Source organism: Lucilia cuprina, chromosome 2, assembly GCF_022045245.1.
Source record: "Lucilia cuprina isolate Lc7/37 chromosome 2, ASM2204524v1, whole genome shotgun sequence".
NCBI lineage: Eukaryota > Metazoa > Arthropoda > Insecta > Diptera > Calliphoridae > Lucilia > Lucilia cuprina.
Window position 1 is genome coordinate 59,775,063 of NC_060950.1, and position 15,410 is coordinate 59,790,472.

The window sequence follows — 15,410 nt, forward strand, 5'->3', positions numbered from 1 at the left end:
AAATTATATTATAGAAATTACAAACGGAATGACAAACTTATATATATATCCTTTTCACGAAGGTGAAGGATATAATAAGACAAACTGAAAGCAAACTCCCTATTTCCTTTAACAATCTGCCATAGAAATAATAAGGAAAAAATAGATATGTATGTACTTCAAAATATCTGATACTAAATAAAATATGCTACAAATAAAATGGGAAAAACTAAAAGAAAAATTTAAATAATGTGCAATAAATGTAAATTGGTTTACAAATCCAAACAAACATTTCTGCACTTTAAAACACAACCACACAATTGACACAAGGCGAAGAAGGACGAATGGCTGGATGCATACAAAAGGGGGAGACAAAATGATCTAAAGAAACTATACATGCGAAGGGGTTTAAGAAGCAGGCAGACAGACAAACACTCCAGAAAACTACAACAATATGCATTTTATAAAGTGCAGATGCAGTAAACGAAGAAATAATGTTAAGATGTTAAACAATATACAGCTGGCTCCCTGAATGGTTGTTGCCAGTCACCCATTAAAACATTAAACAAAGCAAAATATATACTCTCGTACTTGTACACCCAACAAATGGGGAGCTTTAAAAATTTAAACGCATAAAAATATCTAGTACATATAAAACTAAAATCCATTATTATGACTTACATACAAGATATTTCTATATAAAAATTGTCTTATAACAAGATGAGCACTAAGTAAAGCAGCCAACACGAAATACATCACATTGTCTATCAGCCACTTCGTAATAATAAAAATGATAATAATGTAATAGAAGATAATGAATTTTTGTAATAAATATGTGAAATGAAATAAGTTTTAATGTGATCATCATACATTTTGTATTTAAAGTTATCTATGAGAATTTAAAAAAATTGTCTGTCTACGTTAGTGTAGAGGAAAATTACAAACATTGTAATTTTTCCACATACAGTGAATCAATTAAATAATTTGCCTATTAAAAATTTTATAAATTTTAAGAAAAAACTTTATGTGAACAATTATTTTTAGCAAAATGAAGCAAAAAAGTAAAATCGTTATATTAATTAACGAGATCTTTGATAAAATGTGAACGTATTGTTAATTTTTTGGGTCAATAAAGTATTTTGCTTTTTTATTTTTTTTTTTTTTTTTTTTGTTCATTTTTTTAATATTGCTGCATTATTTTATAAAATTTAATATTTTTATTCGTACTATATATTAGAATAACAATTTTTAAATATTTTAGTAGTGGAACGATTAAATTTGGAGATTTCTTAACCGATTTATTATCCTATATACCTATCAGAATTTATCAATATTTGACCTAACATAAAATCTATCGTTTCTTTCATTAAATTTCGAAAATAATAAGTAATTTTGAATTGGATACAAGATATATTAGATAATCAATGGATTTGGACCTAGAACAAATGATTTGTGAGCTATAAATCTATATGTATATTATAACAAAAATAATCCGGGTTTTTGTTCATTTTGTATTGATAAACAAAAACTACATTACGGAAATTCAATCTATTTGGGGAGTATTGTGTAAATTTTATTTAGAATTGTATAATAAAGATTCTTATTCAATAAATCTAACAGTAAGTACCATCCTAGATACTCTAAGTATGGGGACATCACCATATACCACTATAGAACTATTAAACGTTCCCATGACAATTAGATCTTCGCTCCGGAACGACCCGAGTCATACTCGGCCAAAGATTGTCAACTCAGCGACAGCTGTATCAACCGAAAGTTTTTTCCCCAAAGAAAGAACTATCGGCCACAGTCGAGCTGTTACAACAACAACAACATAGAACTATTAAATGCTAAAATCTTGGTTTTCAACCTCATTTTTTAAATTCTTTATTTAATGAATAAGATACAGTAGGCGTATTTGGATCTGGATAGTTATTCTTGATTTGGGTTCTAAATATATATAAGTGTATGTATTAGGTGAAAAATATTGCTTTTGTTGACGTTACGGTATGATAACCACCTCTATTTTAAAATATCTAAATTAGGTATTTTTCCTGTACTACACGACAGTTCACTTTACATTGGTTCCAAGCAATCTAAGGTCTGTTTAGAGGTCTAAATTTAAACATAGTGTTCCTCCTAGTTCGTATATAGATTTTTAAAAAGATAAATCAGGAGTCCAATAGTTTTCCTTGGATACAAGTCGCCTCCCTTTGGCAGTTAAAAATTTTGAAAGAGCACTCAGTGCGTTTTTTCTAATAATTCTTTGAATCATTTCATCTATTACTCTATTTTATATTTTTTTAATGTTATTGATTAAATATTTCATAATTATATTTTATTGATTTACACTTGTACTAGAAATCTAAACTAATTTTTTATATCGAAATTGCCTCATTATTATCCTTTAAACATTTTAAGGCAAATAACATCACATTTTCACCCAATGAGGATATGATTTTTGCAAATCGCAATTGAAAAATACCTAATACTCTTCCTTTTAACAATAAAACAATAAATTCCAAAAATAATTTGAAAAGCCCAATGAAATTAACCGGAATTCTCAATATGCAAAATACTTTATTGATGAAAAATAATAAAATGCAACAACAAATGCACCAAAATTTGTATTTTAATATTTTTTTTCTAATTTTTCCCATTTTACACAATCTCTATTTTTAATTGGAAAACATATATTTACTTTTTACCTGTTTTTTTCGAATTTTATTTATGAACGAAAAACAAAATTCTCTTAAAAAAGGTAGGCAAAAAACTTAGTTGATTCACTGTTTTCAATTTCACCAAAAATCTCCTTTTACAGATTCTCACACAAACAGGGCTCTACATACCTAATTTAATGTTTCTAGGTTCAATATTAAAGAAAATTTAAAACGTACCTTTTGAAAAAGTACCAAAAAGTCCCCTTTTATGTGTTCTCGCCTAATCCGGGCTCTACATATTCAATTTCATGTTTCGAGGTTAAATATTAATAATAACAACACATTAGTGCTGCTTTCGCTCTGCTACTCTTGTTCTGCTTTGATTTTATAAACAAGTACAATAACAAAATTTACCGTATGGTTATGTGTTTTGTTTTTGTTTGCAATTTCTGTCTAAGCATGAATAAAAAATTGCAATTTTGTATGAAACTCTCAGAGGTTGTCTCTGACTTTTGCTTATATTTACGGTATTTGTGGTGTGATTTTGCTGATTTTAAATAGTGATCTTCTCGAAAGCATGGCTAACAGAATTATTGAAGGTTTGGATCTCGCAGATGCCAGACATCTTCTATAAACTGATTTTAACAAACACACTTGTTTCCTTGATGACAAGTCTGGCGGGACTAAAAACTGGTGATGTCACTTCACTCCTCGGCAAATCCTTGGTATGATTTAACATGGTTTCTAATCAGAGAAACACACAATCTGATACTACGGGTACCAGTTGGCAGCATGACTATGTGTTGTTTAGTCAGTTGATTGAGGTTCCTTCCGGATCCACGTAAGTGGTGGTTTAAAGACTAATGTAGGGTAAAGTCAATATTTCGGAATAAGTTCGGTGCTGTTGCCGAAGACAACAGATACCCCTCAGAGGAGTGACTGTGGAACTAAGTGAATGTGGAGGTATGCGGACCTCGTCCACCCATATACCTATAATGAGTGTGTCGTATGTTTTTTTCTTATAAATGTGTCGGATAAATGGGTTGAATGATGATAGATGAAAGGTATCATATACAAGTGATACCATTGAATTTTTCTTTATTGTCCAGGTATGCTCTGTTCATGCCAGAATTACCACAGTGTGTCCCTGATTATGAACAAAGTTTCAGCTTTTTTGATGGGTTCGGTCTACCGTATACGTCTCTCGGTGCTGTTGCCGAGAGGCCATTGTAAACGGAATAGATGTGTTACATGTCGGAGGAAAGTGTTCATGTAAAGCACTCGACTTCAAACACACAGACTATGTTGTACATTAACTTTTTTTCTATTTTTTGCCAGGATAAAATTTCTGGCTAAAATCGACAAGTTCTTGCAAAGAGAAAACTATTTTAATTTCTCAATTTTGTTCTCTTTTACAATTTCTGCTATAAACCTGCAAACATGGCAAGTAAAACCTGGTTCACACTATTGTTCTATAAATCGACTTTCGAATAATCGACTTTTTGTCGAAAAAAGTCGAAGTCGACTATTTTGTTCCAAAAAAGTCGATAACTCGACTATCGTCTATGAAAAAAGTCGAAAAGTCGACTTTGTAAATAAAATTCGAAAAAATTCGAAAAGTTGGAAAGAGTCGAAAAGTCGGAAAAAGTCGAAAAAGTTGGAAAAAGTCGAAAGAAGTCGAAAAAAGTCGGAAAAAGTCGAAAGAAGTCGAAAAAAATTGGAAAAAGTCGAAAATACTCGGAAAAAGTCAAAAATAGTCGAAAATAGAAAGAAGTCGAAAAAAATCAAAAAAATGCAACAAATATAAAAAAATATAAATAAAATTTTTTTATTAATAATAATAATAATATAATGTTAAATGGCAACATTATAAATTTACGCTTCTGGCAACTTTATAAATTTTTAACTCTGGTCGTAAAAAGTCGAAAATAGTCGGAAAAAATCGAAAATAGTCAAAAAGTCGGAAAAAGTCGAAAATAGTCGAAAAGTCGAAAAAAGTCGGAAAAAGTCCAAAAGTTGAAAAGTCGATTATTTATAAAATATTAAAAGCCGAAAAATCGACTTTTAATTAAATGAAAAAAGTCGAAAAATCGACTTTTAACTAAATGCAAAAAATCGAATGTCGAAAAGTCGACTTTTCGTTTCAACTATAGAACCCTAGTTCACACTAGGAAACTTTTTTTGTGAAACTTTTGATTTTTGTGTGTGAGATAAAGAAATATCAACCATCTCTTTCTCCCACACAGAAAATCAAAAGTTTCTCAACAAAAGTTTCCTAGTGTGAACCAGGTGTAAAGGAACACAGCTGTTGTTTAGTTTCTTACCGCCTTTTGCAAAAACGATTATTAAAGTTTACTACACACTTTTTCCATATAAAAACAGATTTTAACAACCATTGTTTATTAATTCTGAGGTAAAAATTTAATAATTTTAGTAAGATACTTCTATTCTATTTTGTTAACAAAATAGAATAAAAAGTAAAACCTGCATTTAATGCAGGTTTTATTTTTCAAATAAAGTGCTGCGACGTCATTAAGATTTTAATAAACAATTTTTTTAAAAATTGACAATGTTTTTTTTAACAGTAGCATACTTTTGAAAAAGATAATAAAAACCACAGCATATTTTTAGGGTTGGCAAAATTCAATAACCTTGAAAATTTTTAAATAACAAAATTTGTTTGTGAATTTATTTTGCATTAATAAACCTTCACTACCATTTTACTTTGTTTGTTTATGCAGTTTACCTTCTATCTGCGAGATAACTATCAATTAAAAATTATTTGTTTAAAATTTTAGATTTTTATTTCAAATAAATCAGTTTTTTTATAAAATAGTCGTAGTATTTTCTGATATATTAAATCCATTATTATATTTCCCAATAAATTGATGTAATGTCTCCTCAAAGTATATTAAAAACGCTCAATTGAATAATACATCTGGCATCTCCTACTACTAGAGATTATAAAACGATAACACCACACCTGTCAATTTATCGTTATATTTAACATCTCTAAACAAAACAAAAATAAGAAAACAGAATTTTCTAAAAAAAAGTAAATAATTTTAAGAATTTTTTAAAAAATGCCACCAATAGACAGCGAGTATATATTTTTCTCAATAGAAAATAAAAAAGCATTTACTAAAACATTCCCTTTACAGCAGTGGTGTAAAAATCATGACCAAATCTATTGTCTGTGAAGACAGTACATTGCGTGGTGACATCACCATCTCACCAGGATGTGTCATACATCCCAGTGCCAGTATTATAGCAGAAGCTGGACCCATTATATTGGGTGAAAATTGTATAGTAGAAGAATATGCTACTGTTGCATATCGTTTGCCGGAGGGAGACAAAAGTTCGGCGGTTGCTGGGGATCCAGCACCGCCTTTAACTATAGGAGCCAATAATGTATTTGAAGTAGGTTGTACAGTGGAAGCTAATCGTATAGGTGATAAGAATGTTTTTGAATGTAAAAGTTATGTGGGTCCGGAAGTTAGTGTCAGCAGTGGTTGCATAGTAGGAGCCGGAGTACGCTTGCAGTGTAAACAACAATTGCCGGAGAATACGGTAATCTATGGCAGAGAATGTATGCAGCGTGAGGCTATAGATAAACATGCTGTGAGTTTGTTTAATAAAAGATGTTGTTTTCCAATTTAACAACTTTGTCCCTTCTCGTTTCAGTCTCAAACCTTGCAGATAGATTTCTTGCGCAAAGTTTTACCAAATTATCATCATTTGCGCAAACCTAATCACGATCCCAAGAAGTCACGTAATGCTGTGTGATAATTTTGCAGTACATTCTCTCATTGAAAAAATAATTTGATTAATTAAAAAAAGTATTTATAAGTAAATTATTTTCATGTAGCAGCAACTTTATTTTTCTCAGTAAACACTTTAACTTCACTTTCAAATGTCTCAATGGTGTGATCGCATATTTTCTCCAAATCTTCCAAACCACGTTTTAAAATATCAATAGCTCTAGCTTGACTAGATTGTATACGAAAATGTAGTTTGTTTTCAGTAGGATGTGGTATAGTATAGCCACAAAAATCTACATCAGGATAACGACTAACAATAGTTTTCAAAGCATTGCCCAGTGTGTGGCCTTCATCTAGAAATACAAATGTACGAGAACCCTCACCATTGTTTTCATCACCAGCAACCTGTAAAAAAAAAATTATTATTTACTACACTTTAACTTTAAAAAATACAAAAAAAAAATTACTTCAGCTAAAGCACCCATAATTTTAAATTAAAGAAAATATCTAAAAAAAAAATTCTCTGCCAATGTAATGAATGCCAACGTGCTTTTGTTTATATTTTATTTTTATTAGAGATGGCAAATGTTTGATTTTGTGTACTAAAAATTGTGTCAATTATTTAATCATCGATAACATTAACAAAAACAGCTGTTAAATGAAAACACTCATCTCTAGCTTTTACTGTAAAACAAAAAAAAATAAGGTTATTTCGTAACCTACTCCAAGTTTTAGAAAAATTTTAGTAATTTTAAATAAAATTTTTATTGTAAATCATGGCTCAAAGTAGATTGGAGAAAATTGGAACCATTTTCACCAGGTAACTTTAATAACACAATATTTTATCAGAAATAAAATCATACATATCTTTCTTAGAGTTACTGGTTTGTTGCGTTCGGGAGCCATGAAGCCGGAAGATAAACCAATTTGGTATGATTTATATGAAGCCTTTCCTCCTAAACTAGAACCACGTTTCGATAGACCTGCTCCTAAAGATTTGCCAATTAGAAATATATTCTACGAGGAGGATGTAGCCAGAGCGTAGGTTATTTAGCAAGTTCGAAGTTTATCTAAAATTAACACATTTTTATCTTTTTAGAAAATTTCACAAAACTATGAAACAGCAAGAAATGATAAATTTATTCGATAGAAAGCGTGAAACTCAAAGTCAGCACTTTATAAAAATCTATCAAGGTTTAAAGTCTCAAGGGGCTTTAGATGAAGAGAAAATTTTTGAAACTTCTGTGGAATTACTGCAACAAGAAAGGCAACAAATGAAAGCCGACAGTCAAGAAGCATTACTGGAGTCAGCTGAAAGCTTAGAAGACTCTAAGCCCAGTTTAACAGAAGCCTTTAATGAGGCCAAGCAAGCGAAAGAAGCTACCAGTAACCAGAATACAAACCGCGAAACTAACAAACAAAAATCAAACACCAAAAACTCTATAGGAGGCATTGATATACAAAATTTGTTTAAAGATTAATGATTTTTTATATTAAAATGAAAAATAATAGGTAGTTTATTTGTGAAAATACATAATTAAGTTTGTTATTTCTTAAACAGCTAAAGCATCATTTTGATTCTCATGACTGAGTTGAGTTTGTAGATTTGATAACTTATTTTTTAAAACTTGCACACCCATTATAACTATATTTTCTGGCTTAAGAGCTCCAGCTGATTCTACATTATAGAAAAATTTATTAGGTTTGGCCTCCCAATTATAAGGAGCCTCATACTGATCATCATCCAATTCGGTATGTTCACTTTTAGGCCATTCATCGGGTTTGGGATACAAAGTGTGACGCATAGAGTTATCGGGGTCATATTCGAAGCAAACACCTGCTGTGGGATTCCATTTGGCGTGTTCTTTACCAAAACCTTTTTTCGCATAAGCACGCAATTTCAATTCTTGTCCTTTGCGCAATTTAATTATTAAAATTTCATCTGTACTCTCGCCATACTCATTGTCTTCGTCATTTTGATGCCGGGAAGTTACGGGCAAAACTTTTGGATTGCTTGATTTCAAATCGGCTGTTGTAACATGTCGCGTCTGATCTTCGGTACACTTAACATCCAATGTAAACTCTACACTGCACTCGGGGCAGAAATCCAAACAAATACAATCTCTGGTATACTGCAAGCGCTCAACAACTTCATCCGATATTAAAGGTATTAATCCAATACGGTGCGCTAGAAATTCGTCAGACAACACTGTTGAATTGGCTTCCAACTGTACCCAATCGATGGCCAATGTTGGTGTCTCAGCTATAAAAACACGCCGTAAACTATTGGCCACGCTTAGCTCGGTATCTTCTAGAACAAATTTGACATTGTCATCCGTTAATTCGGTAATGGTTACGGAAGGTTGATTAGCGTAAGGCATTTTTGTAAATTAAAACTTTTCCTAATATATTTTTTGTTTTTACACAATTTCACAAGACTACATAAAATGCTGAAAACACCGATTGCCAAATAATCAACCGTTGTACAGAGTCTAAAGGCAATAACAAATAAAGTCAACGGCGTGTTACTCTCAGATTGTTAGTGGCGGCTTAATAACACAATTTAGCCGGTAAGAAGAAAACTTGTTTAAGTTGAAAAATATTCAAATTGAAATTGTAAAATTTCTGAAGTTAAACAAAATTACAGAAGGAATTTAAGAAATTATGGCTATTTGTAAGCCTAATTAAAGAAAAATATATTTTCGTGGCGTTAACTATAAATATGTGTCGACGGCTAGTCATAGTTTAATTTTAGGGGTTTGGCTCAGTTCTCTGATAGTGTACTGTTGCCGTACTGCTATAAAATTATATCACATCTCATATATAAATGTTACCAGAATGTTATATGTATAAGGGAAATATAAGTTTTACTATTATGAATTTTTGGGAGGAAAGGTATGGTATTTTTTAACTATTTGTTTATCACATAAATTACTTGTAAACATTTTTAAATATTAACATTAATTTTTGACCAATACAAAAGTATGAACCATATGACCTGTTGAAGATATATCTCTACACAAACCAAAATCCTTCATAACTAGTGGCAACATTACATAAATTTTCCCCCACTCAATTGATGCCTGAAAGAAAAAGAATACGGCAACCTACACGTATGTGTTTATCAATTCATTGCAGTTGTTGCTTAAAAAGAAGCAGCACAACGAAGTGAATTCTTTTTGAGTCTTGAGGAGAGTTTTTTACTCCGATTTTCACAAAAAATTTTCATTTATTTTAAGGGAGCCTTTAATAGCAATTACACATATTATTCAATATTTTATGAACTCTTGAAAACATGCTTTATTATTGGCAAAGTTAACGGTTTTGGTTGGAAAAAGATAAAATTTGTTAAAGAAAAGGTGAATGTAAACATTGCACACTTAACAATTCCATTTGATTGTGTGTTTAGTTTGTGTGTGCGTGTAGCGAGCTGAGTGTGTGTATGATTGGGGTGTTCTTGTAGCAGCGCAGAGAAGTCTCAATTTTGTCATTGGACAGATTGCATACAGCGATTTGGGGGTATTTTTGTTAAGCCGGGAACGTGGAACCCTGGTTAAATGCAGCCACAACAAATGGAATCTACACAAAAAATACAATATATTTCAAAATTATTCATAAGCACTGCCGTTGATGTTAAAGATGATTTGGAAGAGGTATGGTGATTTAATTTTCTGTTTGACCTATAAAGATGACACGTTTAATTTTTATAAACTTTTCTACTTGCAGCGTTTTGAGCGTGCCTTTATCAGTTTGCAACAACAGATCAATGGTCTTAATGACAAGGATATGCACGATAAACTCTCCCAGCTAGTGTGTAAAGAAAAACAACATGAAGAAATTTCCATTGGTTTTCTTTACATCATGCTATCCGATCCAAATATGGCGCTTAAAAGCTATCGCGATCTAACACTGGTGGCGCGTGATGGTATGAATATGGTTGTAACAAATATGACCATGTTGGTGGCTGAAAAATACAATAAACTGACCGATGTGGCGCGACGTCAACTTATTTGGGTACTAAGAGAACTGGTCAAACATCAGGTTCTCAATGTGGAAAACATCATATGGAATTGTTTGCGTCAAGCTGGTGGCGGTGATGTTTCACCGAAAAATCTTTTCTTAGTTGAAAGTCTTTTGGATATATTCATAGAATATCGTCCATGGCTGGAGTCACAATCGTTTCTCATACAAACGGTTGTGTATAGTTATGTACGTCTCATAGAGGATCATGCTAGTCCGGCACTAACACCGTTGCGACATAAGGAAGTAAAATTTGTTATATCATTGATACGTGATCGTTTTTTGGATATTATACCACTAGGACGAGATTTTGTGCGGTAAGTGTGGTTTAAGGTTCTTTAATTTTTGTTTTGGTAAAAAAAATGGTTTCAATGTTATGAAATTCTTTGAGTAGACTAATTAGTGCCAAATTTTTAGTTACAAATAGTATTCTATAAGTAGAACTGAACTAGAACTGAATTAAGACTGAACTAGAACTGATCTACAACTGAACTAGAACTGAACTAGAACTTAACTAGAACTGAACTAGAACTGAACTAGAACTGAACTAGAACTGAACTAGAACTGAACTAGAACTGAACTAGAACTGAACTAGAACTGAACTAGAACTGAACTAGAACTGAACTAGAACTGAACTAGAACTGAACTAGAACTGAACTAGAACTGAACTAGAACTGAACTAGAACTGAACTAGAACTGAACTAGAACTAAACTAGAACTGAACTAGAACTGAACTTAATCTGAAATAGGACTGAACTAGATCAGAACTCGAACTAAACTAGAACTAAAATAACATTGAAATATAATTGAAGAAAAAACTGGCCTAGAACTGAACTTGTAGTTTATCGTACAATCAACGCATAAAATAAATATAATTTTTTTCTTTTTACTTAAAGTTTACTACAAAATGTTGCCCGCATACCAGAATTCGAACAATTGTGGCGCGATATCTTACATAATCCCAAAAGTCTTCATCCCACATTCAATGGTATTTGGCACCTGCTACAAATACGTACTAGTCGCCGATTCCTGCAGTGTCGCCTAACGCCCGAGGTTGAGCGTAAACTTCATTTCCTCGCCTCATCGGTAAAGTTTGGCAATCAGAAACGTTATCAAGATTGGTTTCAAGATAAATATTTCGCAACTCCCGAATCACATTCATTGCGTTCGGATTTGATACGTTTCATTATCAATGTCATACATCCGTCAAATGATATGTTGTGTTCGGATATTATACCAAGATGGGCTATTATCGGCTGGTTGATATCATCATGTACAAATACTATAGCGTCGGCTAATGCCAAGTTATCGTTATTTTACGATTGGCTATTCTTTGATCCAATGAAAGATAATATTATGAACATTGAACCGGGTATATTGGTGATGTATCATTCGATACGTAATCATCCCAGTGTCAGTAGTACATTATTGGATTTTTTGTGTCGTATAATGAAGAATTTCTGTTTGAAACATGAGGATAAAATACGTATGGGGGTATACAATTCGCTGAATAAGATTTTAGAGAAACAGGTGAGAAAATTATTAGTTACTCAAAGCAATTAAATACAAATTAAGCTGATATTTTCAACTTTTTTAAGGTCATTCCAAATATACAACCCTTATTTGAGTCACCGAAATTAGATCGAGAATTACGTTTGTTGATACGTGAAAATTTCCGAGAATTTGTTTCGCCAGTAGCGCCCAGCGGTAATGTGGGACCACCTATGTATCCAGCTTCCTCAGTTATACAAGCACCGGTTTTCAAAAAAGAAGCAGATCAGCGTACAATGCATCAAGGAGCTTTAATGTTCACTGGTGGCCCACCCAACACACAACAGGCCCAACAGCATGACCTGCAGCACTTGCAAAATCATTATCAACCTCATAATACAACAACGGTAGATTTGCTAGAACATGGTAGTGGCATTATTGACAGTGGTGGAGGAGGAGTTGGTGGTGGTGGTGGTGGCGGCGGTAGTATTATAAGTCTCGTCGAAGAAGATAATAAACTTTCGATCATACCTCCCGAAAGTAATGATATGGAAACCGATGCTGCCTTTAGTGAAGACGAAGAAGACGTAAGTAAGGATATTAAAAAGGAAGAGAATACAGATGATGACGATGATGTTCCTCTAAAGGAATTGCTTAAACTACAAAAAACCACACCGGAAAAAGTTGAACTTCCCGCCTCAATAAGCGATACATTCGAAACATTCGTTACAAAGCGTAACTCATTTACCTGGGAGGCATTTCTTGAAGATTTTCGTTCATTACCCGCTTCAGCTTTAGATGATGCACAACTTCAGTATGTGATCTCGAATACGCATTTAATATTACGCGAAACTTTGCCACTGCAAAACATCTTTCCCGAAAGTAAAACAGACGAAAAGAATCTGGCCAAAAGCATAAGTTATCCCATATTTGGTCTATTTCGATTTCTCTACGAGAATGAAGACAAAAGTAAGAAACCATTTCAATCCTTACTCACCGAGATCTGTAAACGTATACCCGAAACCGGTTATTTGTTATTGTACTTTATGAAAGTCTATGTGAAATTACAGACACGCAAAAATGCCCAACAGTCGGCACAATTTAAAACTAACATTTATCGTCTTATATGTGATGCTACGGACGAAAAAATTGACGATTGCTTAACGCGTGACTTGGATCTATTGGAAAAAGAAAATACAGCCATTTACTTGTGGCTATTGCCGGATATATATCGGGAATTCAAATCCATTGCTATCAACAATAGTGATTTGTTACGCATAACTCTAAGGTGTATTGATGCAAAGAATTTGCGTGATCTTATGTATTATGTGGCCCAAGGAAAATTGACACTGTTCAAACAAGAAGGTCTTATTGAATGTATACGTGATAGTTTAGTGTATGAAACTTATGAACAATTATGTCTATGGCAATTGGTACAGGCACACGATGTGCCTTTAAAATGTCTGCAAGTGAGTTGAAAATTTAAAAGTAACAGAATTGTTTACTCAACAATTTTCTTGATTTATTAGGATATTCTTCCAGAACTGGAATCTGCCAATCATCCCGAAGCCTTGGGCTATTTATTACTTCTATTGAAAAATGAAGAACCCACTAATGAACTAATACGCCTGCTTTTGAGTAGAGAAACAAAATCACGAGGTGATCCTTTTGTTACGTCTGCACTAAGGTATTTTTTCATTAATTTAAAATTTTTTGGTTATTATATCACACTGTTACTATTTCAGATTTTGGTGTCAACGTAGCGAAGAAAAATTATCGGAAATTATTGCATCGTTATTAACCTCAAAATATCCAAGTTCATCACCAAATAAAAGAAAAAGGCCGCTTAAGGGAAGTTCCGCTATGAATAGTACACCATCTGCAGATCAGGTAATTTGAAATACGAACATATTTGTAATAGTTTTATAGATATTTTGAAAAAATTATTTTTAAAAAGTCAAACTAGAACTGAACTAGCACTCAATTCGAATACAACTGAACTAGAACTGAACTAGAACTGAACTAGAACTGAACTAGAACTGAACTAGAACTGAACTAGAACTGAACTAGAACTGAACTAGAACTGAACTAGAACTGAACTAGAACTGAACTAGAACTAAACTAGAACTAAACTAGAACTGAACTAGAACTGACCTAGAACTGAACTAGAGACTTGCTAGTCGAATATAAATTTAAAATATTTTAAGAAAAAGAGGATTTTTTTGGTTTAATAAATATTTCTTGTTTGCAGGTATTGAATCATTTAGAGCATTATAGAAGGAGTTGCCGTCATGGCACTGGAACTGGTCTATATGTACATGACACTATGCAAAGAGCACTGCAAACCGCCTATACACACAGTAATGAAAGCACAAAGGTACTTCAATAGATAATTACTTAAAAATTCGATGAAACTTTTTTAATATGCCGCCTTACATTTCAGAAACAATATAGTGATTTATTTGCTTTGGCGGCGGAAGATGAAACGACGGCTGTCGGCCGTCGTGGCGGTAGTAGCAGAGGACGCAAACAACCAACATCGAAAAAAGATTCAAGTAATTCAAATTCTAATAGTAAGAAAAATTCAGATCCAGTAAAAACAATATTCTCATCAGATGAGGATTCAAGTGAGGTGAGAAAATCGAAAAAAAGAAAAGTGAACAAATAAAATAAACACAAAACAAATCAAGCAATAATTATTATTGGTCAATTTTATAAGAAAAACAGAAAACAAACAATTTTAATTTATAATTTATGTTAACTATATAAACAAAAATGTAATTATAAACAAATTGTATGTAAGCTTAAGATTTTCTTTTTCCAATTAACATCTCATCTAGTATTATTTATATTTATAAAAACTATTTAATATTAGATTATACTTACTATCTAGATATTTTACAAAGTATAAAAAAACAACAAACAAAAAAACAAGCAAACAAATTGAACAATATATAGAAAATAAGATTTATTTTTTTGCAAATAAATTTGTTAAAATCTTTTCAAATATTAATTTATTTCATTTTTTTAGGAGGATTGGTCCCAAAAGAAAATCTCACAAGCTAAGAAACGGAAAAAAACTATTAATGATTCTGACTGACAGCAGTACCAAGCGTCGTCACCATATTATCTTGATGATACCGATGATAATGATGATGAACATTATGATAAAGATTTTTCTTAATCAAATTTTCAAAAAAAAAAAGAAAAAAAAAATAACAAAAAAAATGATAAAATCCAAACAACCACACAAAAAAAATTTAAAAAAATATAAAGTTTATTTAATAAGAATAGTATGCCAATGTAGAGTTTTTGAATGTTGAAATATTCACGTTATATTTTTTTATTTTTAATAAAAATAAAAAATTTTCAAAATTTATTAAAAAAAAATTACCCTCCCTAACAAAAAAAACGCAAAAAAAAGATATAAAACATATGTGTATAAAAGACTAAAAAAATGTAAAACAACAAAAAATTTTAAAAATAAACAAAAAGTCAT

General features: G+C 31.8%; 5 protein-coding genes across 6 annotated transcripts; 3 read left to right on the forward strand and 2 right to left on the reverse strand.

Annotated features, from left to right (window-relative positions):
- The first annotated feature begins 5,610 nt into the window (after positions 1-5,610).
- LOC111676800 (dynactin subunit 6) lies at positions 5,611-6,553 on the forward strand. 2 transcript variants are annotated; one of them, XM_023437778.2, is made up of 3 exons: positions 5,611-5,742; positions 5,801-6,260; positions 6,324-6,553. In XM_023437778.2, exons 1-3 carry the CDS (start codon positions 5,723-5,725, stop codon positions 6,423-6,425), a joined length of 582 nt encoding a protein of 193 aa, XP_023293546.2. In that variant the 5' UTR covers positions 5,611-5,722; the 3' UTR covers positions 6,426-6,553. The 2 variants fall into 2 exon arrangements, with proteins under 2 accessions (XP_023293546.2, XP_023293547.2); XM_023437779.2 differs by having other exon boundaries at positions 5,804-6,260.
- On the reverse strand, positions 6,426-7,015 carry LOC111676801 (probable DNA-directed RNA polymerases I and III subunit RPAC2). Its single transcript, XM_023437780.2, has 2 exons — positions 6,868-7,015; positions 6,426-6,805 (listed from the first exon to the last, which is right to left on the reverse strand). Exons 1-2 carry the CDS (start codon positions 6,883-6,885, stop codon positions 6,500-6,502), a joined length of 324 nt encoding a protein of 107 aa, XP_023293548.1. The 5' UTR covers positions 6,886-7,015; the 3' UTR covers positions 6,426-6,499.
- A 48-nt stretch (positions 7,016-7,063) lies between these two features.
- On the forward strand, positions 7,064-7,966 carry LOC111676799 (probable 28S ribosomal protein S23, mitochondrial). Its single transcript, XM_023437777.2, has 3 exons — positions 7,064-7,220; positions 7,277-7,441; positions 7,500-7,966. Exons 1-3 carry the CDS (start codon positions 7,177-7,179, stop codon positions 7,879-7,881), a joined length of 591 nt encoding a protein of 196 aa, XP_023293545.2. The 5' UTR covers positions 7,064-7,176; the 3' UTR covers positions 7,882-7,966.
- Positions 7,878-8,907, reverse strand: LOC111676798 (DNA-directed RNA polymerase II subunit RPB3). The gene has a single exon (XM_023437776.2). The coding sequence runs from the start codon at positions 8,779-8,781 to the stop codon at positions 7,954-7,956; it is 828 nt and encodes a 275-aa protein (XP_023293544.1). The 5' UTR covers positions 8,782-8,907; the 3' UTR covers positions 7,878-7,953.
- A 633-nt stretch (positions 8,908-9,540) lies between these two features.
- Positions 9,541-15,368, forward strand: LOC111676790 (integrator complex subunit 3 homolog). The gene is made up of 9 exons (XM_023437768.2): positions 9,541-10,053; positions 10,127-10,737; positions 11,317-11,950; positions 12,019-13,380; positions 13,441-13,598; positions 13,657-13,801; positions 14,163-14,288; positions 14,355-14,543; positions 14,943-15,368. Exons 1-9 carry the CDS (start codon positions 9,958-9,960, stop codon positions 15,009-15,011), a joined length of 3,390 nt encoding a protein of 1,129 aa, XP_023293536.2. The 5' UTR covers positions 9,541-9,957; the 3' UTR covers positions 15,012-15,368.
- The last annotated feature ends 42 nt before the right edge of the window (positions 15,369-15,410 follow it).